The sequence below is a fragment of the Corylus avellana genome, chromosome 1 (assembly GCF_965113065.1).
Source record: "Corylus avellana chromosome 1, dhCorAvel1.hap1.2, whole genome shotgun sequence".
Taxonomy (NCBI): domain Eukaryota; kingdom Viridiplantae; phylum Streptophyta; class Magnoliopsida; order Fagales; family Betulaceae; genus Corylus; species Corylus avellana.
The window spans coordinates 12482168-12508697 of NC_142490.1; the positions used below are offsets into that span (position 1 = coordinate 12482168).

The 26530-nt window shown below is 37.5% G+C and overlaps 4 protein-coding genes across 8 annotated transcripts; all 4 read left to right on the forward strand.

Moving 5' to 3' along the window:
- The first annotated feature begins 733 nt into the window (after positions 1-733).
- On the forward strand, positions 734-15153 carry LOC132171725 (uncharacterized). 4 transcript variants are annotated; one of them, XM_088512088.1, is made up of 2 exons: positions 734-2120; positions 14846-15153. In XM_088512088.1, exon 1 carries the CDS (start codon positions 888-890, stop codon positions 2097-2099), a length of 1212 nt encoding a protein of 403 aa, XP_088368214.1. In that variant the 5' UTR covers positions 734-887; the 3' UTR covers positions 2100-2120; positions 14846-15153. The 4 variants fall into 4 exon arrangements, with proteins under 4 accessions (XP_088368214.1, XP_059439093.2, XP_059439092.2 ...); XM_059583110.2 differs by lacking the exon at positions 14846-15153 and adding an exon at positions 7936-9098; XM_059583109.2 differs by lacking the exon at positions 14846-15153 and adding an exon at positions 8558-9098.
- LOC132171727 (uncharacterized) lies at positions 10233-14934 on the forward strand. 2 transcript variants are annotated; one of them, XM_059583113.2, is made up of 2 exons: positions 10233-11622; positions 14846-14934. In XM_059583113.2, exon 1 carries the CDS (start codon positions 10390-10392, stop codon positions 11596-11598), a length of 1209 nt encoding a protein of 402 aa, XP_059439096.2. In that variant the 5' UTR covers positions 10233-10389; the 3' UTR covers positions 11599-11622; positions 14846-14934. The 2 variants fall into 2 exon arrangements, with proteins under 2 accessions (XP_059439096.2, XP_059439097.2); XM_059583114.2 differs by having other exon boundaries at positions 10233-11536; positions 14846-14929.
- A 2829-nt stretch (positions 15154-17982) lies between the features above and the next one.
- Positions 17983-18429, forward strand: LOC132169101 (monothiol glutaredoxin-S6). The gene has a single exon (XM_059580186.2). It carries the CDS (start codon positions 17984-17986, stop codon positions 18302-18304), a length of 321 nt encoding a protein of 106 aa, XP_059436169.1. The 5' UTR covers position 17983; the 3' UTR covers positions 18305-18429.
- A 2893-nt stretch (positions 18430-21322) lies between these two features.
- Positions 21323-23937, forward strand: LOC132169102 (uncharacterized). The gene has a single exon (XM_059580187.2). The coding sequence runs from the start codon at positions 21341-21343 to the stop codon at positions 22550-22552; it is 1212 nt and encodes a 403-aa protein (XP_059436170.2). The 5' UTR covers positions 21323-21340; the 3' UTR covers positions 22553-23937.
- The last annotated feature ends 2593 nt before the right edge of the window (positions 23938-26530 follow it).

Genomic DNA, 26530 nt, shown 5'->3' on the forward strand with positions numbered 1-26530 from the left:
AATGATAATGACGGAAATACTTTAAGACGAATGAAAATTAGATTACCCTAAACTTAGGGATTTGAAGTTTGTTATTTTGAGTGTAGAATTTGACATTACAAATCTAATACAAGTTGGGAAATATTGTAAAAATTAAAAGATTAAAGAAATATTACAAATTTGATAATAGTTTTTTTTTTTTTTGACATGTCCATACAAGAGGGGAATGATCCCTAGCTAATTGAGTTAGCCCTTGGAGACATAAATTTGCTGATAGTTAGAACCAAATGTAGAACCAAAAAACAAAAAAGGTCACTCTTCCATATCATTTTGGGCTACTTATTAAAAAAAAAGGAAAAATTTCACGAAATTTTTATGAACTTCCATGCGTTTTAAAAGTACTCCCCAAAGCTCAAAAACTATCAATTAAAGGTATCAAACTTTTAATTTCTTTCAATTATTTAATTTAGTTAGAATTTTTTGTTAAATATTTTCAAAATTTTTAAAATACTCATGTTTTTACTATAAGAAAATAAACACAAATAATTGTATAGATTCAAGTGTTTGTTTTTATTATTTTTATTATTTTTATTTTTTATATATACTTTGCAATTTTTTTTATATATAAAAAATGAATATATTGGGTATTTTAACAAAAATTAACAAAAAATTTTAAAATGAAAGCTCGATTTGCACTCGAGAGTTTTTGAAGTTTAACCGGTAACGTTAAAACGATAGAAAGTCGAGCAATTTTCTGAAGCACAGGAAGAATAGCTGAGACTCAGAGGCCGCCATTACCGGATGGAATTCTGACATGTCCGGCTTAATGCCAGTCCAACCCTCGAAAGGATTTCTTGATAAACAAGAAGTGGCCTGAGACTGAATCGGACAAACTCGGTGAGTCAACAATGTTTGCTTTTCTCTGTTCAAGACAGCTTCTATTACTCAAGAGTAAGAGGACCCAACTGGGTTCTTTTCAGCAAAATGCTTTCTTTATTCTAAAATCATTCACATCGATAGGGCTATGTCAATCTAGCGAAAAACAACTAGAAGAAAAACATTCTTTTACAGTGTCTTACCTCATAAACTCGTGTGGGTTGTCCCCAAAGTCTGCTATTTTAGCATCCCAGAGTATGAACTTTGACAACCCAGGGAGACCAGACTCGGTGCTTAATCTTCTCAGAGAGAATGGATTCACCCCTACCCATATCTGCAAAATTATCAGGGTAAAGCCACGGTTTCTTTTATATGATCCTGAGAAGACCCTTTTGCCCAAGATTGAGTTTTTCCGTTCTCTGGGGGTTTCGAGCTCTGACCTCCCTGGGATCCTCTCTTCAAATCCAATGTTGTTAGCTAGAAGCTTAGAGAAACAACTAATCCCCTCCTATGATTTCCTCAAGAGTGTGGTTCTTGTCAACGAGAAAGTCCTTACAGCTTTGAGGCGCTCAGCACGGGCTTTTCAATTTAATGTGACAACTAATATGGCTCCTAACGTTGCACTTTTGAGACAACTTGGAGTGCCTCAATCTACCATTTCTTATTTGGTAAGTAATTATCCTTCTCAAGCGTTCACTAAGCATACTAGGTTTGTTGAGGTTGTCCAACAGGTTATAGACATGGGATTCAATCGCTTGAAAATGGTGTTTGTCGTGGCAATTCAAGTGTTATTGAAGATGAGTAAACAAAGATTCGAGTCAAAATTGGAGTTTTATATGAGGTGGGGTTGGTCAAAGGACATGGCCCTCTCTGCATTTAAAAGGTATCCAATTTGTATGCTTTTATCAGAAGAGAAGATCATGAAAGCAATGGACTTCCTTGTGATCAAAATGGGTTCGCCATCTGCTGATATTGCTAGAACTCCTTCAGTTATGTTTTACAGCTTGGAGAAGAGGATAATGCCTAGGTTTTCAGTTATTCACATTTTACAAGCGAAGGGTTTGGTCAAGAATGATTTGTCCTCAGGATCTATCATAATACCGAGTGAAAGGTGCTTCGTGGAGAAGTTTTTGATCAAATTTCAGGACGATGTTCCTGAACTGTTGAATGTGTATCAGGGTAAGATGGGTCTTATCGAGGTTGGAAGTCACTCTCAGAATGTATGTGGTGCTAAAATGTTGTAACATTTTGACTTCCAACTTAAGGTATTTCTCGACTTTTAATTCAATTCCAGTTTAACATTTCATACTTATTTTATTGGATAAAGCATATGCATCATCTCGTACCGTTTTCAGCCGGATATGTGGTTTCCTAGACAAGGATTTCAAATATTAATTCATGACATGAATTGTTAATTTCATACAGAATACCTGACTCACATGGTCACATATATTTGACTACTCAGTCTCCTATGCCCCCAAAGATTGAGGCCAAAAAGAAAAAGTAAAATAGGGATCTCGTTTTTGTAAAGGGGATGGGCATTTTTGATGGCTTCAGTTCTGCTTACAATCTTTTTAATATTATGGAATATCTTCGTTTGAGTTCAAAGTGATTTTTTGTTATGAGAATGCCTTTAGCTTAAGGCACCTAATGTGAATATGTGATTGATGCTATATGCTCAAGACGTTGGTCTGAAAAGCACTATCCATCCAGCAAAGTCACCTTCTAGTCAACCGATGTTCGGTCCATTATGAGACTTAAAATAAATGGACTCCTTAAGACTTTGATTTTTCATAACAAGTCATCCTCAGAACAGATAGAGAAATTGGTTGCATTCTTGAATCTTGAAACCTTCTGGGATATAACTCGTGTTTTCTCCTTTATCTTTATATATGCAGTTACTTTTTTTCTTTGTTTGAAGTTTGCAGTTGCTCAACTTAACCATAGGTGACCTGAAATTTGGTGCTGCTGATTTACTTTCTTTGGGTGCATTCTTAAGCTTGAGTTTTTGGTTTCAAATTTTATGGTATTATTATTATTATTATTATTCTTTTTTTTGCCTTTTTTTGTGTAAGTGCAACTTTATTGGTATTAATTCTGTGGATGTTAACGCATAAAGTTTTCAGCCATGATAACAGACTCATCCATCATATGTTGGCCTCATCATTGCCACTGCTCTGAACTAAATTTCCACCTGGTTGGATGATCCCATGTGCTGGATGAATGATATTCTTTAACTTGAATCGTTGATCTTTTGTATCATCATCATCATTATTATTATTAGGGAAAAATTCATATACCTCTTTCAAACTACCATCCAATTAACTATGTCCTTCTCAAACTTTCGATTGGGACAATGTTCTTTCCCCCCTCCCCAAACTACCAAAACATTGCCAGTGTCCCTCTCAAGGCCTGCAAAAAGACAAAAATGACCATAAATTTTTGTCAAAAACACAAAAATACACCTATAAATTTGAAATAAACAATTTTTTTTGTTTTATTTTATTTTTTGAATCATTAATGGCATCTTTGTAATTAAGGAGACATTGACAATTTTTGGTAGTTTGGGGGAGACATTATTGCAATTGATAGTTTGGGGGGGGGGGGGGGGGTGCGTTTGAGGGAAGTATGTAGACTTTTCCCTTATTATTATTATATCCTCTAACTTGAATTGTTGTTGTTATTGTTCTTTAATTCTCTCATCCATTTGTTTTGTATGCTTCTGTACTATGTAGCTCAAAGTACGCAAACATACCACAGTTATCATACTCAAACAGGAAAAATAAGATGATTCCTAAGGCTTCTCTCCAATAGGGAGGGGCATGAAGTGATAATCCTAACACATTCTACGACTGATTGCCCAATAGACTAGGAAAACTCTAGTTTGGGCAAAAGGGTCTTAGTATCTGCCAGCAGAATGGAGAATATCATAACTGATCTGGAACGTTGGGTCTTGGTGAGCTTATGGTCCCTGAGAAAGCTAAGGATGTAATCTTGTCTTTCTGGGGTTTGAGAATGTACCTTATGGGCCCAAAATTGCAGCGTCCATGGACGGTCACATGATTATGGGGACTGAATTTGCTTTAAATGGTCTTCTTTGGCATTATAATGGAAGAGCCTAGGGGTGACTAGTGGTAATTTGCATCTAGTTTGAACTGAAGTATGGTGGTGACCTAGAATAGTTTTTACTGGGTGAAGCTAATTTACTTGCTAAAGCGATTGCAAGGTGTTGAATGGAGGGTTTGGTGTACAGCTGGAACTCATTTGGATTGAGTTAACTTAGCTGGGAATTTTGGATGCTTCACATCTTTGGTCTGCGTAGTAATTTTTGCTGTGAAAAGCTTTATCCATAGAATTCAATTGAAAAATCTACAGAATCCCAATGTTCGGTTTTTTTTTTTTTTTTTTTTTTTTTTGGTTGTACTTGGAATCCCAATGTTTTAATTAGTAACAATTTTTACAGAACATCAAGTCTTCCAACTGAGAGGAAAAGTAATAATGTTGAGACGCATCCTTGCTGACACATTTTTTTTTTTTTTGATAAGTAATTGTGATATAAAACAAAAGCGCAGAGGGGCGCAACCCATTTACACGGGGAGTATAAAAGAGAGCGCCTAAGAGGGAGAGAAATGAAAAAGAAAATCAGAAAAACTAATCTCTAATGGAGCTAGTCAAGCGGCCGTCCAAGAGTAAAGAGTAAAGAAGAAAAAATGGGTCAATTCCTCAATAGTCCTAGTGGAATTTTCAAAACATCTAGCATTTCTTTCAATCCATATACACCACATAAGACACAGAGGGATCACGGGATTGACCTCCCGACCACCAACTATCGAACAAGTCCCTCACCTTGCAAGACATGACCCAATGCAATCCAAACCGAATAAAGATCGACTGCCAAAGAACACTCACGAGCTCACAGTGTAGAAGAAGATGATCGACTGTCTCTCCGGACTTCTTACACATACAACACCACTCCATAACCACTATGTTCCTTTTACGCAAATTATCATGAGTCAAGATTTTGCCTAGAGCTGCAGACCACCCAAAAAAAGCCACTCTCAAAGGAGCCTTACTTCGCCAAATGCTCTTCCAAGGAAACACCTCTTGATAGGAGTGGGACAAAGCCTTGTAGAGTGACTTAACCTCAAACTTTCCTTTCTTGGACGAAATCCAGCACATACGATCTGTCACTCCTATGGAAATCTTGCAAGAATACAACCGATCAAAAAAAGGAGAAACCAAATCCAGCTCCCAATCTTGAACGGGCCTAACAAAAATAACATTCCATTCAACTCTCCCACTCCTCCAAGTAAAATTATCCTTCACCAAAGCTTCTTTATGTCTGGCAATACTAAATAAAGACGGGAAAGCTTGCTTCAAGGAATTCTCCCCACACCAAACATCATGCCAAAAGCGAACTTTCGAACCCTCCCCCACCTCGAACCGGATCCCTTTAGCAAAAAAATTCCACCCTTGACGAATGTGCTTCCAAAGGCCCACACCATGGGAACCTGAAACCTCCTTTGTGCACCACCCACCTTCCTTGTCTTCATACTTAGCTTTAATAACCTTATACCAAAGAGCCTCGCTCTCATTCGCATATCTCCAAAGCCACTTCCCCAAAAGAGCTTGATTAAATTGGTGCATCTTCCGAATGCCAAGACCTCCATAGCGAAGGGGACGACAAACTTGATTCCAACTTACAAGATGCATCTTAGGCTCATCTCCCATTCCTCTCCACAAGAAATCTCTTTGGACTTTCTCAATCCTTTTAGCTACACTTACAGGAATCGGAAACAAAGACAAGAAATAAGTCGGAAGATTAGCCAAAGAGCTCTTAATAAGAGTTAGGCGACCTCCTTTAGAGAGATACATCCTCTTCCAACCCGCCATCTGATGCTCAATCTTTTCAATCACATCATTCCACATAACCGTATCCTTGTACGGCGCCCCTAGAGGGAGACCCAAATACTTCATAGGCAACTCGGCAACACTACACCCAAGGATACTAGCTAATACCCCAATGTTCTCCACCTCACCAATTGCCACAATCTTTGATTTTCCCAGATTCACTCTCAAACCCGATACAGCTTCGAAACATAAAAGAATGAGACGTACATACCGGATTTGCTCAATAGAAGCTTCACAAAAGATCAAAGTATCATCCGCAAATAAAGAGTGAGAGACCCTCAACTCCGATAAAACCCTATTTCCCACCGAGAAACCATTCAAAAGGCCTTGTTCTACTGTCGCATTCACTATTTTACTCAAAGCCTCCATAACTAGCACAAACAACAAGGGAGAGAGAGGATCCCCTTACCGGATTCCCCTCAAACTATTGAAGAAGCCTTTCGGAGAACCATTCACAAGTATGGAAAATCTCACCGACTTAATACACCACTCTATCCAAGCCCTCCACCTCTCTCCAAAACCACACCTATGCAGCAAATACAAAACAAAATCCCAATTGACATGGTCATAGGCCTTTTCCAAGTCCAATTTACAAAGAACACCTGGCAACCCTGATTTCATGCGACTATCCACGCGTTCATTGGCAATGAGAATGGAATCAAGGATTTGTTGACCCCCTATAAAGGCATTTTGAGAATAGGAGATGACCTTACCCAAAACAGTTTTCAACCTATTGGCAAGCACCTTAGAAACAATTTTGTACACCCCTCCCACCAAACTGATGGGCCTAAAGTCCTTCATCTCCACCGCTTGGAGTTAAAGAAGCTAGTCTAGGATGGTTATCTGCAATGTGCAAATTCGAAAACCTTAAGAGGTTGGTCAACCTCTGTAATTGGGAGATGCTGTCCCACCCTCCAATTGGTCTTAAATAAAATCATAATTGTGCAGCTCATCTTGTGTCAAAACCCACTTTCCCCATTGATGGTCAAACATAATAGGTGGTTTGAATTTTGGATCTGTGGAAGTTGCCAAAAATGCATAGATAGATACACCTTGCTCCTGATTTGTCAATTAGGTTTCATGTTTTTAGAATAAATTTTGGTTTGTTTCTCAAGTGAGATTGAAATTATAAAGATTTGCTGTCATGTTGTGCACCCAGCTAAAAATTTTAATTACCAGCTTTGTCTGAACAACGTTAGTTTTTAAGGCTTTCTAGCTAGGTGTTTCTTTAGTATATTTCCTGTGTACTCGGGTTGCACCTTGCGCTTTTAATAATTTTTCAATTACTTATATATATATATAAAAAATTTAGTTTTTAAGGCTCAGTGAAAAATTCATTGCCATTTGTGACATTGGTGGTGTATTATCCAAAATTCTGTGCTTCACTGTGATTAGATCAAAAGCTAATTTTTTTATTTTTTATGATATCTATGATATGTTGAGGTCAACTTATTTGATAATTTATAGATTACTAAGTGAAGCAGTATCCTCGGGCAGTTTATTTAGTCAAGATCATCAGTTAAATAGGAAAAAATTTCTTTGATTAGATGATGCAGAACCACATGACTGGCACAAACTTCAAAGCACGTTTTGCACAGGGCATCCAAGGGTGCTCATTTTACACAATTGACAAGGAAATATTGGAAAAGTGAACTGTGCTGTGGAGGAAAGAAGAAAATTAGAAACGCTCGTAGACAAAGATGCCTGTGTGCACCGGTAAAATCCTATGAGATTGAAATGCATCCTGTTGGAAGAGTGAATTATGTGTGAAAGGAAAGAAGAAAAGAACAGCTCGTATACATAGATGCCTACATGCACGCGCAGAATCCTGTGACATAGAAATTCATCCTTGTCTTGCAGATGTATTGGTGGATAGAAGATTCTATATAAAAATATGGAGAATATTTAGATTTTGAGAAGATTAATTTTTGAGCAAATATGAATCATATTGTCATATGTTTTGAGTGGTCTATCTTGATATATACTTGAAGTTCAGAAATTCGCTATTTTGTTTCTAGAAAAGCATTAAAGGAAAGAAAAGTCGTAGAGTCATCTGATTTGAGATTAATGGCTTGCTTTGTAATTGAGATAGCTATAGTTGGGACATAGATGCAACTTTGTAGAAGGTTTCATTTACTCTCCTCTTACATTATTTGTTTTTTCGGTTAGATTGTGTATTCTCTAGCAAATGTATGCCGAAGTACGGCAATGATCTACTCAAACAAGGAATAAGATGATTCCTAAGGCTGCTTCCTGGTAGGGCTGCGCATGAAGTGATAATCCTATTACAGTTTAAGTTTGAAAGCCCTTTAGACTAGAAGAAATATAGTTTGGGCAAAACTAAGGGTAAACAGTCTTTTTGACTGTAACCCTAGAAGTTAAAAATGTTAAGGTGTCATGGGGTTTGAACAACGAGAGATACAAGAGGCAGCTCATGCAGTAACTTGGACACCTCAACTGATGATCAAATGCAGAGTTGCAGATAACTCATCCTTTATCTCCAAGTGCTCGGTTACTTAGTTCAACTACATGGATGCTGCTTTGAATTTCTTGTCCTTTCAGTTACTTTAGATTGTAATCTAGTTATTTGATTTCCTCAGTTTATTTATCATCATCTACAGCTTCTATATGACACTTATCAGGATCATTAGTTGTTGTATATCACAAATGCAACAAACTCTATGTGCTTGTAATTATAAATACAATAGACATTGCTCTGTTTTGGATAATTAAATCAAAACAGTTTCTCAAAATTTACAAAAGAAAATGTACTCATTCTTTTCATATGCAGGTTCCTCTGTTGTTGCCCTACTTATTTTGTTCTTTTCTAGTTCACCTCCAACAACCTCTACACCTCCTTCAGCTATGGCCATGCCACAACCAAAGTTCCATGGCACTATGTCCAATCATCGGCATGTTGTACGTGCTCGGGGTTAGAGATGGCCAGCTGGTCGATCTTGAAGAGAAAGCTCTGAATGATAAGGCCCAAAACCTAGAATCAAAGTTTAAGGTTATTTCTTCGAGTTGAGTTTGAATACTGTCTTGCAGCTAGACTCTTGCTCGAGAGCTTATATTATGTCGAGCTTAGTTTGAGTAGCCAATACTTAGCTCAATTTGATCCGATTATAAGCTCGAATAGTCAATACTTAGCTCAATTCGATCCGATTACCTTATAATCGCAGGCTTCAAAACTTCTCATGTGTTAGAATAAGTGGACAATAAGCATCACCTTGTTTTGTCATATGGATGGCTTTTCAATCCACACTTGCTGGGCTTTTGTTTAAATTTGTGAAGGTAACACAACTTTACACCTTGGCTTACTGTAATGAATATAGAAGGGTTCATTATAAATAGTATTTTAAATCAAACTTTCTAGCCATATGTTTCTCTTGAAGGCATCTCCCAGTTTTGGGAACCAAAAAATTTATTTCGAAACCAATTTGAAGAAGACATTAAAGGTTTGTTTGAGATTGCAGTTTCTATAAGTGCGATTTTAAAAATTGCATTTTTAAAATCACTATTTTTTAAAATCGCAAATGCGTTTGATAAAACATATTAAAAAATATATTTTTTATCAAATATTTGTTATAAGAAATCGTGATTTTAGTTTAAATTTGCGCATTTTTAAATAAGCATTCTTAACCTGTTTATAAAAATCGCAGATTTTTTTCTTATATTAAATTAAACACCTTTTCAATTGTAATGCTAAATGTTTTACGTTTTGTGATATCTTTTAAAAATATAGATTATTTTTACGAAATCGAAATGCCACTTCCGATTTCTAAAGACAAGATATGTAGTGTCGTTGCAAAAACTTTTCTTCATAACATGGACTAGTACCAGACACTCTCCGACAGAAACAGACGACATACCGTTCAAACAGCGAAACGGCACGACTTTTATTCCCCCGAGATGCCTCACTTCCCCTTAAAGCCTCTCCCTTCTTCGTTAATTTCTTCTTAAGGCTTTGTTTGGTAATGGGGATGGGGTTGGCCCAAACACTGTTCATCATCATTTCTCAAAAAAATTAACATCAAAACATTCTAATTTTTTTCACTTTTAATATCAAATCATTCACTTTTTATTATTATTTAAATAAAAAAATCACTACAAAACAAAACTTTTTTACTTTTCTATATCACTTTTTCATTTTTTTTGTACTAAATATTCTTACTTTTTTTCACATCAATCTACATCAAGTAAGAGTGTTTGGCAAATAGGATGGCCTAAACACTGTAGTTGATGTAGATTGATGTGAAAAAAAGTAAGAGTGTTTGGTATAAAAAAAATGAAAAAGTGAAAAAGTTTTGTTTTGTAGTAATTTTTTTATTTGAATAATAATAAAAAGTGAATGATTTGATATTAAAAATAAAAAAGTTAGAATGTTTTGATGTTGATTTTTTTGAGAAATGGTGATGAACAATATTTGGGCCAACCCCATCCCCATTACCAAACAAAGCCTTAGATTCTGAAGCACAGGAACTAGGAAGAATAGGTCAGAGGCCGCCATTACCGTAAGGAATTTTGACATCTCCAGCTTAATACCAATCCAACCCTCGAGAGGATCTCTTGATAAACAAGAAGTGGTCTGAGGCTGAATCGGACGGACTCGGTGAGTCAACAATGTTTGCTTTTCTCTGTTCAAGACAGCTTCTCTTACTTAAAAGTAGGAGGTCCCAATTGGGGTTCATTCAGCAAAATGCTTTCTTTTTTCTAAAATCATTCGCATCGATAGGGTTATGTCAATCTAATGAAACACAAGAAGAAGAGAAACATTCTTTTACAGTGTCTTACCTCATAAACTCATGTGGGCTGTCCCCAAAATCTGCTACTTTAGCATCCCAGAGAATGAACTTTGAGAACCCAGAGAGACCAGACTCAGTGCTTAATCTTCTCAAAGAGAATGGATTCACCCCTACCCAGATCTCCAAAATTGTCAGGGTACAACCAATGTTGCTTTTATCTGATCCTGAGAAGACCCTTTTGCCCAAGATTGAGTTTTTCCGTTCTGTGGGGGTTTCGAGCTCTGACCTCTCTGAGATTCTCTCTTCAAACCCATTGTTGTTAGCAAGAAGCTTACAGAAACAACTAATCCCCTCCTATGATTTCCTCAAGACTGTACTTCTTGTCGACGAGAAAGTCCTTGCAACTTTGAAGCGCGCACCACGGTCTTTTCTGTATAATGTGACAAATAATATGACTCCTAACATTGCACATTTGAGACAACTTGGATTGCCTCAATCTACCATTTCTTTCTTGGTAAGTAATTATCCTTCTGAAGCGTTCGCTAAGCATACTAGGTTTGTTGAGGCTGTCCAACAGGTTATGGAAATGGGATTCAATCCCTTGAAAACGGTGTTTGTCCTGGCAATCCAAGTATTATTGAAGATGAGTAAACCAAAGTTGGAGTCTAAGTTGGAGCTTTATAAGAGGTGGGGTTGGTCAGAGGACATGGCCCTCTCAGCATTTAAAAGGCATCCAAATTGTATGCTTTTGTCGGATGGGAAGATCACGAAAGCAATGGACTTCCTTGTGAACAAAATGGGTTGGCCATCTGCTAATATTGCTATTAATCCTGTAGTTCTATTTTTCAGCTTGGAGAAGAGGATAATGCCTAGGTTTTCAGTTATTCAGATTTTACAAGCGAAGGGTTTGGTCAAGAATGATTTGTCCTCAGGATCTTTCATACTACCTAGTGAGAAGTGCTTTGTGGAGAAGTTTTTGATCAAATTTCAAGACGATGTTCCTGAACTGTTGAATGTGTATCGGGGTAAGATGGATCTTATGGAGGTTGGAAGTCAATCTGAGAATGCACGTGGTGCTAAACAGTAGTAACATTTTGACTTCCAACTTAAGGTTCTTGACTTTTAATTCAATGCCAGTTTAACATTTCGTACTTATTAGATAAAGCATATGCATCATCTTGTTTTGTTTTCACCTGGATATGTGTTTTCCTAGACAATGATTTCTAATATTGATCCATGTCATTAATTATTTATTTCAAACAGAATACCTGACTCACGTAGTCGATTATATTTTACTACTCATCTCCTACACCCCCAAGAAATAAGTAAAATAGGGATCTCGTTGTTACAAAGATCATAGGTATTTTTGATGGCTTCAGTTTCTGTCTAAAATCTTTTTGATGTTAATGAATATCTTTGATTGACTTCAAAGATATTTTATATTATAAGAATGCTTTTAGCTTGAGGCACCTAACGCGAATATGTGATTGATGCTATATGCTCAAGACTCTGGGCCGAAAGGCGCTATCCATCAAGCAAATGCACCTTCTATTCAAGCTGCATTATGTAAATTATAAGGCATAAAATAGATGGGCTCCTTAACACTTTGATTTCTCATAACAAGTCTTCCTCAGAAAAGATAGAGAAATAGGTTGCATTCTTGAATCTTGAAACCTTCTGTATATAACTTGTGTTTTCTTCTTTATCTTTATATATGCAGTTACTTCTTTTTTTCTTTGATTCGATGTATGCAGCTGCTTGACTTAACCATCGGTGACCTGAAATTTGGTGTTGCTAATTTACTTTCTTTGGGTGCATTCGTAAGCTTGATGAGTTTTTGGTTTCAAATATTATTGGTACGTTTTTTATTATTTTTTTCTTTTTTGTGGAAGTGCAACTTTTATTGGTATTAATACTTTGGATGTGAGCGCTTCAAGTTTTCAGCCATGATAACTCATCTGTAATATGTTGGCCTCTTCATTTCCACTGCTCTGAACTAAATTTCCACCTAGTTGGATGATCCCATTTACTGGATGAACGATATTCTTTAATTTGAATCATTGATCTTTTGTATACTATCCTTTAATTTTCTGCTACATTATTATTATTATTTGATAAGTAAAGGAAATTCATTAAGAGTGCAAGGGGCGCAACCTAAGTACACAAAAAATATATGAGAAAAAACACCCAACAAATCAAGAACGAGAAAAAAGAGAACAAAAATATGCATAGCTAGATACATGAAGAAGGGTGGAGTAGAAATCCACTCAAATAGGGATGTTAGAAAACAAGTTTGTAGATCTGAGCTTGTTCTCTCATGATCCTTGAATCTTCGAGCCTTTCTTTCTATCCAAATGCATCACATTAAAAAGGAAGGAATTGCATTCCAAACAAAATTGATATAATTTTGGCCGACCCTTCTTTTGCAACTCGCGGAAAGATCCACTACCCATCTATAGGCATAACCCACTCAACCCCAAACAACTGAAAAACCATAATCCCCAGCTCCCTTGCGGCATCACACTGAAGAAGAAGATGATCCGGGGTTTCCCCACTCTTTTTATCCATAATACAATAACAATCTATGACTATGATGAGAGACTTCCGCACACCCGCCAAACTCCTATACTTCTTGTTGTTATTGTTCTTTAAGTTTCTCATACTTTTTTTGTTTTTCGGTGTATGTTGTGTATTCTATAGCTCAAAATACGTAAACATACCACAATGATTGTACTCAAACAGGGAAATAAGATGATTCCTAAGGCTGCTCACCAATAGGATGGGGCATGAAGTGATAATCCTAGCACATTCCAAGTCGAATGCCCAATAGACTAGAAAAACTCTAGTTTGGGCGATAGGGTCTTCTTAGAATCTGCCAAAAGCAGTGTGGACAATATCCAACTGATCTGGAAAGTTGGGCCTTGATGAGCTTATGGTCCCTGAGAAAGCTAAGGACCTAATTTGGTCTTTCTACGGTTTGAAAATGTACCTTATGAGCCCAAAATTGCAGCTCCCATGGACGCCCAGATGATTTTTTGGGGACTGAATTTGCTTTATATGTTGTATTCTTTTATTATAATGAAAGAGCCTAATGGTGACTAGTCGTAATTTGCATCTAGTTTTAACTGAACCCAGTTTGGTGGTGGCTGAGAATAGTGTTTTACTGAGCTTGCTAATGCGATAGCAAGGTGTTGAATGGATGATTTGGTGCACAGCGGGAACTCATTTGGATTGAGTTAACTTAGCTGGGAATTTGGGATGCCTCATATCTTTGGCCTGCATAATAATTTTTGCTATGAAAAACGCTTATCCATAGAATTCAATTGAAAAATGTACAGAATCCCAATTTTTTAACAGAACATCGAGTCTTCCAACTATGAGGAAAGCTATAGTGTTGAGACACATCCTTGTTGACACGTTGGAGTGAAAGGAGCTAGTCTAGGATGGTTATCTGCAATGTGCAAATTTGAAAACCTTAAGAGGTTAATGATGTGACTGTGGTCAACTTCTGTAACCAAATATTGGACTTAAATAAAATCACAATTTTGCTGTTGATCTACTTACCAAAAAAACAATTTTGCTGTTGATCTTGTGTCAAAACCCGTTTTCCCCATTGACAGTCAAACAGAAGGGGTGGTTTGTTTTTTTGGATCTGTGGAAGTTTCCAAAAATGCATAGATACCCTGTAGATTGTGGTTTGGTTTCTCAAGTGAGATTGACATTAGAAAGATTTGCTGTCATATTGTGCACCCAGCTAAAAATTTGAATTACCAGCTCTGTCCGAATAATGTTAGTTTTAAGGCTCATAGTGATAAATTCATTTCCATTTGTGTACTAACATTGGTTGTATTATCCAAAATTCTGTGCTTCATGGTGATCATAAACTAAATTTTCTATGATATGGAAGATATGTTGAGGTCAACTTCTTTGATAATTTATAGATTGCTTTCTAAGTGAAGCAGTATACCCAGGCTGTTTATTTTATAAGGACCATGAGTAAAATAGGAGAAAGTTTCTTTGATTAGATGAGGCAAAACCACGACTGGCACAAACTTTAAATCAAGTTTTATGCGAGGGACCCAAAGGGTGCTCATTTCACACAAATTGACAAGAAAATATTGGAAAAGTGAATTACGTGTGGAAGAGAAAAGAGAAAAGAAAAGCTCGTATGCATAGATGCCTGCATGCACCTGCAGCATCATATGCCATTGAAATTCATCTGAGTTGAGATTAATGGCTTGTATTGTAATTGAAATTGGCCCTTTGCTTTATCTTGAGCCAGTTATGCAAATTGTTCCGACACATTTACATTTTGAGCTTTTTCTTGGCTGCAGGTATGTGGCGATATGCGGATGCTTGAAAATGACATGAATATCTTTTACATTACACAACTTTCACGTGGTCACCAAACAGAACAAAGATAAAGAGGCATCTTTTCCATGATGTGAGCAGGTGATGAAATGTCTAAAGACGAAAGCGATTCAGAATTGATCGAAAAGATTTCTGGTAAGAGATAATGTTGAGCTTCAAAAGAATTCATTGTGATACGTTAAGAGGGAATATATTGTGGTTACTAGTTAGATATCATGCGCAAAATCACCCTGAATTTGAATAATATATATGAGCTGGAAACCATACTCAATCATCAGTGTCTTTTTTTTTTTAAAAGTCCCAATCATCATTTTTAATTCCTGGAAAATCATCCAAATAATTCTGTTCAAATGTACTATTCATTTACCTCCTCTATTTCAACCAAATAATTGCTGTATATTGACATGTTGACATGAGTAAAATGGTTTTTTGTTTGAAAGAGCTAGTTAAATGGTTTTTAAAAGTGAAAGACTTTTTTTTTTTTTTTTTTCGATAACGAGGAACTCCAAGGCAGGGCCACTTCGTGTACCCACTCTTGTTAAGTAAACCTCGAACCCATGTAAAATGTCCCCTCCACACAGATCGGGTAATACTCTGGTGGGCTGGCCCCAATGAATTATTTGACCACTTGAGCCAACCTCTTGGGGTTAAAGAAATTTTCTTATCGAGTTACTGCACCATGTTTTGAGCCACATTGCTTTGTATATATTGCCTAAACAATATATGAGACTGTCTAATTTATGAAGTAATAAACATTTTGGCATAAATAGAAACCTTTTGTAGTAATCGACGTTCGGATGCCAATACACTTCATAGAGAATCACACATGATAGTTGATATATTATAACAGGCTTTGTCCACAGTTTAAGGCACTACTCAGCTATTCAACTCACAGAATATCATAGGGGCATTTCTTCTCTTTAGTGCAATGTGTGAAACTAGATAATGTGGTGGGCCTTGAAGGCATCCTCTCTTTTTTGTAGATTTTGTTCTTTTAGGGAAAATTACCTTGAATAAGCATCTTCTTCTTTTCCAAAACTCTCTTTTTTCTTGTCTTTTTCTATTTGGCTTTGGGTTTTCATGAATTGATCTGGATGTGAATCTAGCCAGTTATGAGATAAAAGTTCCACCAAATTGGATAAGTCCTACAATCCTACTAGTTTCTCCACCTGTCTAGATGCTCCAAAATAGATGAAAGACTTCGATGATCATTTCCTTTTGATTTAAGCTTCAAGACAACTTGTGATTTAACATGCTTGATATCAGGGAGCTCAAATTTTGTTTATATAATTTATTTTATAATTTAATTAAATATTTCACATGTTGGGCTTTACCTATTGAGAGAGAGTTTGAGCTCACACGTGAGGAAGAGTATTAGAATATTTAATTAAATATTTAAATTCATAAGTTCCTATCCTTTTGGAACAATTGATAATTTAGAGAGGAACATAAAGGAAAAGATTTCTTACTAAAATGGCACAGCAAATTAAGGGTTCCAACATAGTACGTTTATAAAATCATCCACTTTGGTACTTAAAGGTAGAGGTGATAATTTTTGTTCGTGTGTCGGGTTCGAGTGGTGTTTGAAGCATGAGTATCAAACTATATAGGTCAATTTTAACCTGATCACATTAACTAAACATAGTGGTCCCATCAACCTTAATTCGTAAATTTTGTATTAAATTTATGTTGGATTCACAGATCGTATAAAAATGGGGAAACTTCACTAAGCCCCCCGAAGTTCCAGCCGATTTGACAAACACCCATTGAATTTTCAAAACTCTCACTTAGGCCCCCTAAACTTTGGTTTGCTCTCACTTTGGACCCTTCGGTTAGTTTTCAACGTTAAAGTCAAATAGTTTGACTTTTTATGCCTATTTTACCCTCACTTCAAAACTACACCGTTTTGTGCCCTAAAATTACAACACCTACCGAGCCCAAAACGACTTCGTTTTAGGCATTAAATTTTTATTTTTTATTTTTTATTTTTATTTTTTAAAAAGAAAAGCAAAATATTTAAAAAAAAAAAAGGGGTGGTCCTGGAGCCCCCTGACCGATCTGGGGTGGTCGAACCACCCATATGGCCAAGGGGATGGTCCGGCCACCCCCTTGGCCAAAAAAAAAAAAAAAAAAAGGGGGATCGGGTGCTTTTGGGGGTGGCCAAAACCACCCCTAGCCCCTTAACCACCCCCAAAAGAACCTGATCCCCCCCCCTCCCCCCTTTTTTTTTGGGGCCTTCTGGGGGTGGCCGGACCACCCCCTTGGCCATGGGGTGGTTCGACCACCCCCGACTGGCCAGGGGGTGGTTGAGCCACCCCGATTTCCTTTTTTATTTTTTTTTTATTTTTTATATTTATTTATTATTATTTTTTTTTTAATATTTTGCTTTTGCTTTTTTTTTTTTTTTTAAAAATATTATGCTCAAAACGACGTCGTTTTGGGTTGAGTGGTGATGTAGTTTTGAAGCCAAAAATGGTGTAGTTTTGGAGTCCAAAATGACGTAGTTTTGGTTGAGGGTAAAATGGGTATAGAAAGTCAAATTGTTTGACTTTAACGTCAAAAACTAACAGAATGGTCCAAAGTGAGAGCAAACCAAAGTTCAGGGGGTTGAAGTGAGAGTTTTAGAAATTCAGGGAGGCTTACTGAAGTTTCCCCTATAAAAAATTGCTGGCCACACTTAAAAAGGATAAGTTTTGCATTAAGGATGTAGTTCCCCACTATTGCCACATTTTGCATGTTAATATTCTGATATGCAACTTGTCATTCCATGACATTTACAATTGACACCAATAGCCTAACGTCTCCATGATGATGGTTGGCTACACTTACATGGCAGGGCGCAAGTTGTTATTGGATGTGCACAAAAGCCACCCAAGTCATTTTCAGGTAATCATAAAGGGTCATTTGGGAATCCCCTCTCCTTTTATGCCTTTAATTCCTGTTCTGTTGTTGTTCTATCAACAACTGCATGGGTTCTATAAATAGACATAAACTGGTGCTGAAGCTCCTCACAGCAGCAGCAAAGCCTTTTAACTCTCACCCCAAAAGCTTGAAGCTTCTTTACACACTCACATTTCCAACTCTTTCTAACCTTCACAACAATGGATACTGTGACGAGGATGGTGGCTGACAAGCCAGTGGTGATCTTCAGCAAGAGCTCTTGCTGCATGAGCCACTCTGTGAGGTCACTCATATGTGGGTTTGGGGCAAACCCTACAGTTTATGAGCTCGATCAGGCGCCCAATGGACGGCAAATCGAACGGGAGCTGCAGCAGCTGGGATGTCAACCGAGCGTGCCGGCCGTGTTTATAGGGCAAGAGTTCATTGGTGGCAGCAAAGAGGTCAACAGCCTCCATCTTAGGAATGAGCTTGTCCCTCTGCTCATAAGGGCCAAAGCTATATGGATTTGGAACCAACAATAATAATTTCCACAGCCACTGAACTTTTATATCAGGCTCCAATAAGTGGTGTTTTGTAAATCACACAGTTTTAATAGATATGCAGAGTCTCTTTTTCAAAGATGACATCGACATAATGTTCACCCTCATGATATCTGCAGAAGAAAAGAAAATCAACAAGTGCTCTAATATTAATATTAGTAACTTGTTTGTGTAAAAGAAAAAAAAGAAATCATAAAATGCTGGAGTTTCATCAAGCACAAAGGCAAGACTAAATGGAATAGTGAATCACGTGATGAGTAAAGAAGAAAACAACAGCTCATGCACACAGATGCCTTCCTCCACCAAGGTAATTACTAATTATGTGATGGTGACTCGTGAGTGCTAAATTATCTTCTCTGTTTTCTCAATTATCTCAATCTTGAGAACTATTAAAACTTTTGTTCTGTCTCGTGAGCTGCATATTTCATTTTTCATTTTTCAAAATCAACAAGAATGTCTCTATGAGCCTTTTTTTCTCCCCCTATCCTCTTTTTTAGAAAACCATTAGAAGAATATTGTGAATTCTCATGTATTTTCTTCGTGAAGCATCTGCAAAAGCATTAAAGGTGAAAAAGGATACAAATAGCAATCTACTCTATCAGAGAGAGAGAGAGACACACACACACACAAAGACCTTAACCGAACACGTGTGTGATGCCAGGAATCGACCATGCATTTAATGTATTCTAGTTCTAGCAAGCATCCTAGAGTAAGATGTCCGAGGGTAAGGAAAATCCGTCAAACTAAGTAAATGCTTACGGAACAATTTTATTTCATTATGCAATATGTGGATAAACTGAGCATACTTTGATTTCCTTTTTCAATAAAGAAATTATGTCATGAGCCTTATGATTTTATCAAATGCTTATAAATGCTTCAATTGATTATTTGTTTATCATTTGGTTTATAATAATTGAGCATATGGTGTGCATCGTCATCAAAAGATGGCAGAAGCGTATATATATATGAGCTTGACACCTTAGATCTAATGATTGTTGTAATGTCCTGAAAATTTAAATAAATAAATAACTAAATTTTCGTGCGCCTCTCACAGACTTGTTTACCACTAACCCCACATAATTAATTAATAAAAATAATCAATCTTGGAGTTAAAGCATAATGTTTCACGGTAACTAGAAAAGACTACCCTAATTATCTATCAAAGTAAAAGAAATGCAGAACATGAAGGAATGTACAGTTATCTAAGCTACATTACAAAACCTCACTAACAAAACAACCTTATGAATACCATTGAGGGTGGTGGTTCAATGGTCCAAGAAAATTTTCAAGTGGTTAGAGCAAGTACTAGAGCGTGAGTTCGAATCTCCAGTCTCCACAATAGAGAATTCCCACACATGCCTGATTAGTATTAGCCGCCTTGAATTTTCATTGATGGTCTAGTGGAGTTGGGTCAGGTTATGACTCAGTCGGACTTGAGGAACTTGAGAGAGTCCCTCAGTTGGACTTGAAGGAGTCAAGGGAATAGCCCCATGGCCTCTAACTTCCATATAAAGGACACGATGAATATAAATACCCTCTTTAACTTCTATTCTCAACGTCTTATACAAGGAATTGAAGTAAGATGGGGTGATTTTTTTTTTTCAAGAAATCCCCAATGAAAAATACAACTATAACCTCAAAAAAAAAAAAGAACGAAAAAAAAAAACAACCAACCTAGACTCGGTAAATAACATAGTGGAGAATAAAAGAAATATCTTATAGAGGTAATTGTATTTGCTTTGGTAAATATGCTCTTCAGGCATTGAACCGGCGGCAAGCAATGAACATGGAACATCCGTCATAGTGTTAAAATATGGGTACGTATATTTTCATAAAAACCAGTTATAGTAAGACCTAGGGAAATGCGTATGGGTTCAGAGAAAGGATCTCCGAATATTGGGTAGCCATCGTTAAATCAAGTAGAATACTTTATGAAATGTGTGGAGTAGCAGAAAATTTAGCTCGAAAGGCTATTTCAATAGCAATATCCAAAATTCCTATGCGAACTCAAATACTCAATTCATTACTCATTGAATGAAAAATTCAATAAGAGGCGCTTGTTGGCATTCCAGACTTCCTTCCTCCCTTTTGGGCCTATCCGAAATATAAGCCAGTACCTCTTGATCGTTAAGATTTGAATAGGACAAACCGCTTTGTGGTTATCTTTACTTCGGAACAAAACAATTACAATTAGACTCGTGGCCAATTAGAATGTGTATTATTTCCTCCCTCCCCCTCTCTCTCTCTTTCCCCCCTTCCTTCCTGAGTGCCCTTGGTAGCCCTAGCCAACCAAATGGTTGCGAGGCCAGGTTAGCCTAAGGGACCGTGTTTATATAACCTAACCACCGTGTTTGCAAATCGTACATATTCAAATCGCTAAGAGAGCTTATTGCAAATTCGTATAACCAAATCAACTAATTTTCCATTTTTTTTTTTCAAAATCTCTTTAGTTGGAACAAATTTCCAGAAGGCATTAACATTTTTTTTCAAAATGTTCCACAACGGCAACATTTCGTATTTCTAAAGACAAGAGATGTCGCTGCAATACTCTTCTTCGAAAATGTCGTACGTGTCGTAGCGGAAAATAAGGCGTTTGTTAAGACTACTTATGAACTAGTAACGTCGAAACTTTTCCTCTCATAAATTAGTGTTGGTTCTTGTGATTTAGGCACAGCCGGACACGCTCTCTGACAAAGACAAACGACATACCGTTCAAACATGGAAACGGCGCGACCTTTCACCCCCCAGATGCCACACTTCTCCTGTTCTCCTTAACCCTCTCCCTTCCTCCATCATGGAGAATAGGGCTATTTCTTAAGAACCTGTTTTTAATTTTTGGAGTTTGAACTTGCGAGGGTTTCTTTTAATTCTGAAGCACAGGAAGAATAGCTCAGAGGACGCCATTCCTGGATGGAATTTTGACATGTCCGGCTTAATGCCAGTCCCAACACTCGAGAGGATTTCTTGATAAACAAGAAGTGGCCTGAGACTGAATCGGACAAACTCGGTGAGTCAACAATGTTTGCTCTTTTCTGTTCAAGACAGGTTGTATTACTCAAAAGTAGGAGGACCCAACTGGGGGTTTTTCAGCAAAATGCTTTCTTTATTCTAAAATCATTCACATCGATAGGGTTATGTCAATCTAGCGAAAAACGACAAGAAGAAAAACATTCTTTTACAGTGTCTTACCTCATAAACTCATGTGGGTTGTCCCCAAAATCTGCTATTTTAGCATCCCACAGTATGAACTTTGAGAACCCAGAGAGACCAGACTCAGTGCTTAATCTTCTCAGAGAGAATGGATTCACCCCTACCCATATCTCCAAAATTATCAGGGTACAGCCACGGTTTCTTTTATCTGATCCTGAGAAGACCCTTTTGCCCAAGATTGAGTTTTTCCGTTCTTTGGGGGTTTCAAGCTCTGAACTCCCTGGGATCCTCTCTTCAAATCCAATGTTGTTAGCAAGAAGCTTAGAGAAACAACTAATCCCCTCCTATAATTTCCTCAAGAGTGTGGTTCTTGTCAACGAGAAAGTCGTTACAGCTTTGAAGCGCTCAGCACGGGCTTTTCAATTTAATGTGGCAACTAATATGGCTCCTAACGTTGCACTTTTGAGACGACTTGGAGTGCCTCAATCTACCATTTCTTTCTTGGTAAGTAATTATCCTTCTGAAGCGTTCACTAAGCATACTAGGTTTGTTGAGGCTGTCCGCCAGGTTATGGACATGGGATTCGATCCCTTGAAAACGGTGTTTGTTCGGGCAATCCAAGTGTTGCTGAAGATGAGTAAACCAAGATTTGAGTCAAAATTGGAGTTTTATAAGAGGTGGGGTTGGTCAAAGGACATGGCCCTCTCTGCATTTAAAAGGAATCCAATGTGTATGATTTTATCAGAAGAGAAGATCACAAAAGTCATGGACTTCCTTGTGAATAAAATGGGTTGGCTATCAGCTAATATTGCTATAAATCCTGCAGTTCTATTATTCAGCTTGGAGAAGAGGATTATGCCTAGGTTTTCAGTTATTCAGATTTTACTAGCCAAGGATTTGGTCAAGAATGATTTGTCCTTGTCGACTATATTATTGCCTAATGAGAGGAGGTTTTTGGAAAAGTTTGTGATCAAATTTCAGGACGATATTCCTCAATTGTTGAATGTTTATCAGAGTAAGATGGATGTTCTGGAGATAGGGAGACAATCGGAGAACGTATGTGTGGCTGAACAGTTGTAACATTTTGGCTTCCAACTTAATTTAATTCTTGAATTTTTACTCGTATAACATTTTATACTTGCTGCATAAAGCATTTGCATCATCTTGTATTGCTTTCACTTGGATATGTGATCTCCAAGACAGCTATCTCAAATACTGATCTGTGTTTCATCGTTTCTTAATTCTAAGTGGAAGACCTGACTCACATGGTCACATATTGGGACTTCAAGTAAAGAAGTAAAATAGGGGTCTCCTTTTATGAAGGGCATGAGTATTTTTTATGGTTTTAGTTCCTGCTTACGATCTTTCTAGTATTGTTGGATAGCTCAACTCCAAAGTGATTTTATATGATAAGATTGTCTTTAGCTTAAGGCACCTAATGTGATTGGGGCTATATGCTCAAGACACTGGGCTGAAGGCACTATGCATGTTGCAAATTCACCTTCTAGTCAATCTACATTAGAGCAATTATGAGATTTGAACTTTATATAGAGAGACTGGTTTCATGACTCCCGTGTGTGGTGCAGACTGCTACTCTGTGGCTTCTCTGTTGCTTCTTTTGCTGTGCGCTGCTCACTAAAATAGGTAGGGATGGTTTGAGACCTCCTCCCCATCCACACCTCTGGCACTGTCTCCCTCGTTGGGTTCCCGTTGTCCTGTGAGAATGGATGGTTGGTCTGCTCGTGGGTATCTCTCTGAATGTTTTGCATTTTACTTAGTTGTGTTGGTTTTTGGGTTGTTCCTTGTGTTCGTCGTTTTGACTAGTGTTTTTCCATTTTTGGGTTGCTGGCCTTGCATGGCTGTATGTTGTTGGCTAGCTGCTTCGCTGTGTCTTTCCCTCTTTGAGGAGGGCTGTAGGGACCTTCTTGTGGCAACAGTTTTCTCTCATATTTTTAAGTTTCTTTCAACAAAGCTTACTTATCCAAAAATAATAATTAAAATTGATATTTAAAATAAATGGACTCCTTAACAACTATCAACAGAACAGGGGGAGGAGAACGAAAAGCAGGCAAAGAGGTCAGCGGTAGTAAGATTGAAGATGTCAAGGCTCTAGTGTTTTCTCCTTGATCTTTATAAATACAGTTTTTATTTTTATTTTTTTAGTTTTCTGCTTGGGTGCATTCTTAAGCTTGTTGAGTTTCTGGTTTCTACTTTTATTGGTACTGTTTCCTTTTTTTTTTGGCAAGTGCATCGTTTATTGGTATTCCTTTGGTGGATGTTAGCACTATACTTTTCTGCCATGTTTACATAGTCATCACTCATCAGTCATATGTTGGCTTCTTCATGCCACTGCACTGAACTAAAATTTCTTCCTGATTGGACAATTGATCTTTCACTTACTATTGTTTAAATTTCTCTTACACTATTTGTTTTTAAGAATACATTGTGTACTCTGTAGCTCAAGTACACAAAAGTACAGCAATGATCTACTCAAACAAGGAACAAGATGATTCCCAAGGCTGCTTCCTGGTAGAGCTGCGCATGAACTGATAATCCTATTACATTCTGAGTTTGAAATCCCTTCAATTTAGACTAGAAAAAATCAAGTCTGGGCAAAAGTAAGAGTAAAACAATCTTTTTTTACTGTAACCCTAAAATTGAAAAATGTTAAGGTGTCAAATGGTTTGGACAGCAAGAGACATACAAGAGCCAGCTCATGCAGTAACGTTGAAACATCAACTGAAGATCAAGTGCTCGGTTACATTAGATTGTTTCTAGTTATTTGTTATTTCCTTAGTTTTTTTGTTTTTGTTTTTTTTTAATCATAATTACAGATTGTGTACGACTTTTATCAGGAGTTGTATATCACAAATGTAACAAACTCTATGTACTAGTAATTATAAATACAATAGACATTGCTCTGTTTTGGATAATTAAACCAAAACAGTTTTCCTTCAGTTTACAATGTCCTCAAGTAGCCTGTCGATTCCTTTGTTGACTAGTGTGATGATCAAACCATGAGAATCTGAACTTTTCTAGTGAGCCTTCTAATCTCGGTTGTATATTTCTATCGACACTTTTTCTATGGTCCACTGGTCTTCAAGAGGCCCGAGGGTGCATCAATTTATTGGGACCTCCAACTTCCATCAAGCACTACACCTCTGGAAATGGATTTGAAATGGAGATGAGCCACTTAGGCAAAATGGTGTAAAAATGAAGACAAAAATATCCTCATCTTTTAAGAGAAGGACAATTATGTCCTAACATTTTGCCTCCCACACCTCCTTCAACCACGGTCATGCCACAACTAATGTTCCTTGGCACTACGTCCAATCATCTCATTCAATCATCGACATGTTGCATGTGCTCGGAGTTAGAGATGGCCAACTGGTCTATCTCAAAGAGAAAGCTTTGGATGATAAGGCTCAAAACTTAGAATCAAAGTTCAACTGTTCAAGGTTATTTTCCTCTTAGTTGACTTTTAATACTCTCTTGGAGCTCGACTCTAGCTCGAGCATATATAAAATTTTGTAGAGCCTATACTACTCGACATGATTACAGCCTTATAATCTCAGACTCCAGAACTTTTTACATGTTAGAATAAGTGGACAATAAGCATCACTTTGTTTTGTCATTCCTTGCGGCTGCAAGGGCTTTGGTCCGGTGGGATTTGACCCTTTGTCAAATGGATGGCTATTCAATCCACACTTGCTCATTGGGCTTTTGTTTAGATTTGCAACAAAGTTTGCAGTAATGAATTTAAAAGGACCATTACGAATGGACATGGTACTCTTAAGTTGAAATAATAAGAAGTTTGTTAAGACCAATTTTGAACCAATAACGTGGAAATGTTGTCTAAATTGGTTTCGGCACAACTGGCCTATTAGTTATTAGGACGGGCAATTTAACTCGTGATCTACGAACACGATATGTAATTTTAGGGTTAGGATTTAGATTAAACAGGTTCGAGTCATAAACAAGTCAACCGGTTTAATAAATGTGTCACACAGGTTTGCGTGTTGACCCGTTTATATATTTATTTTTTAAGTAAATTTTAACTTAAAGGTTGACAATTTGGGGGTGTTTGGCAACGGCCTTGACCCTGGCCTAAATACTGTGTTTATCTTTTTCCTTATATGTCTTTACACTTTTACCCTTGCTTATATTTCTCCCAAAACCAGATTGTGCAGCGTCTGTTTTCCCCCAACTTCTATTTTCCTCCGGCTCCCTCTCCATCTCCGTCTCACCCCCACCCCCAAACTTGCATCCTCTCTGCCAAAAATATAAATACACAAAAGAAACCCAGAGGGGCGAGGGAAAAGAGGGCGGAGGGTTTGAGTTGAAGACGAGGAGGAGGTGCCACGTGTGGAGGAGCAGGAGTGGGACGAGGAACCGCTAGAGGGCTGGAGATTGAGTTGAGCCCTTGAGCCGTAGAGGATGATGGCGGCGCGGTCATAGGCGCGAGCGGCGTCCTCGGCGGTGGTGAAACAGCAATTAGGGAAACCATAGATGCAACTCTGATGTCACAACCAAAATATCAGGGAGACGAGTAATTCTGGCTGGTACAATAAAGTAGACTTAAAACATGAGAGAAAATAGTTATATATGTTCAAATGCTAACTCTGCCACAAAGAAACAGGTCACCCTTCCTCAAATAATTTTGGAACCACATATGAACTCCATGTACGGTGAATCTATAACCGAATGCCACACAACATGCCATGAATCAGATATAAGTATGGGGATTTCGTTGCAGGATACATTCAATGCTTTGTTGCGAATTGTTGAGTTTCGACAATTTCTCAGCTAAAATCTGTCCATCAAAATCGCCGTTGCTCAATTTTTCATCGAGTGAAATTTGAAATTGTTTGGTAGAATTCAAATTATACCAGTTGAAATTCTCCCTGACGAGTCATGAAGGCCGGGGCTAGCGTCGATTTGTGGGTGAACTGCGACAGATGTTGGGGTCTCTCGAAGCCAAGTCTGGGTCGCTGGTCTTTGATGAGTCCTCGCCGGCGGGGAAGCAGAAGGGTAGACCTGAAGGCGTCTTCGTCTGGG

Coding starts and splice junctions, on each gene's coding strand:
- LOC132169102 (XM_059580187.2), top strand. CDS start 21,341: ATGTTTGCTCTTTTCTGTTCAAGACAGGTTGTATTACTCAAAAGTAGG.
- LOC132171725 (XM_088512088.1), top strand. CDS start 888: ATGTTTGCTTTTCTCTGTTCAAGACAGCTTCTATTACTCAAGAGTAAG.
- LOC132169101 (XM_059580186.2), top strand. CDS start 17,984: ATGGATACTGTGACGAGGATGGTGGCTGACAAGCCAGTGGTGATCTTC.
- LOC132171727 (XM_059583113.2), top strand. CDS start 10,390: ATGTTTGCTTTTCTCTGTTCAAGACAGCTTCTCTTACTTAAAAGTAGG.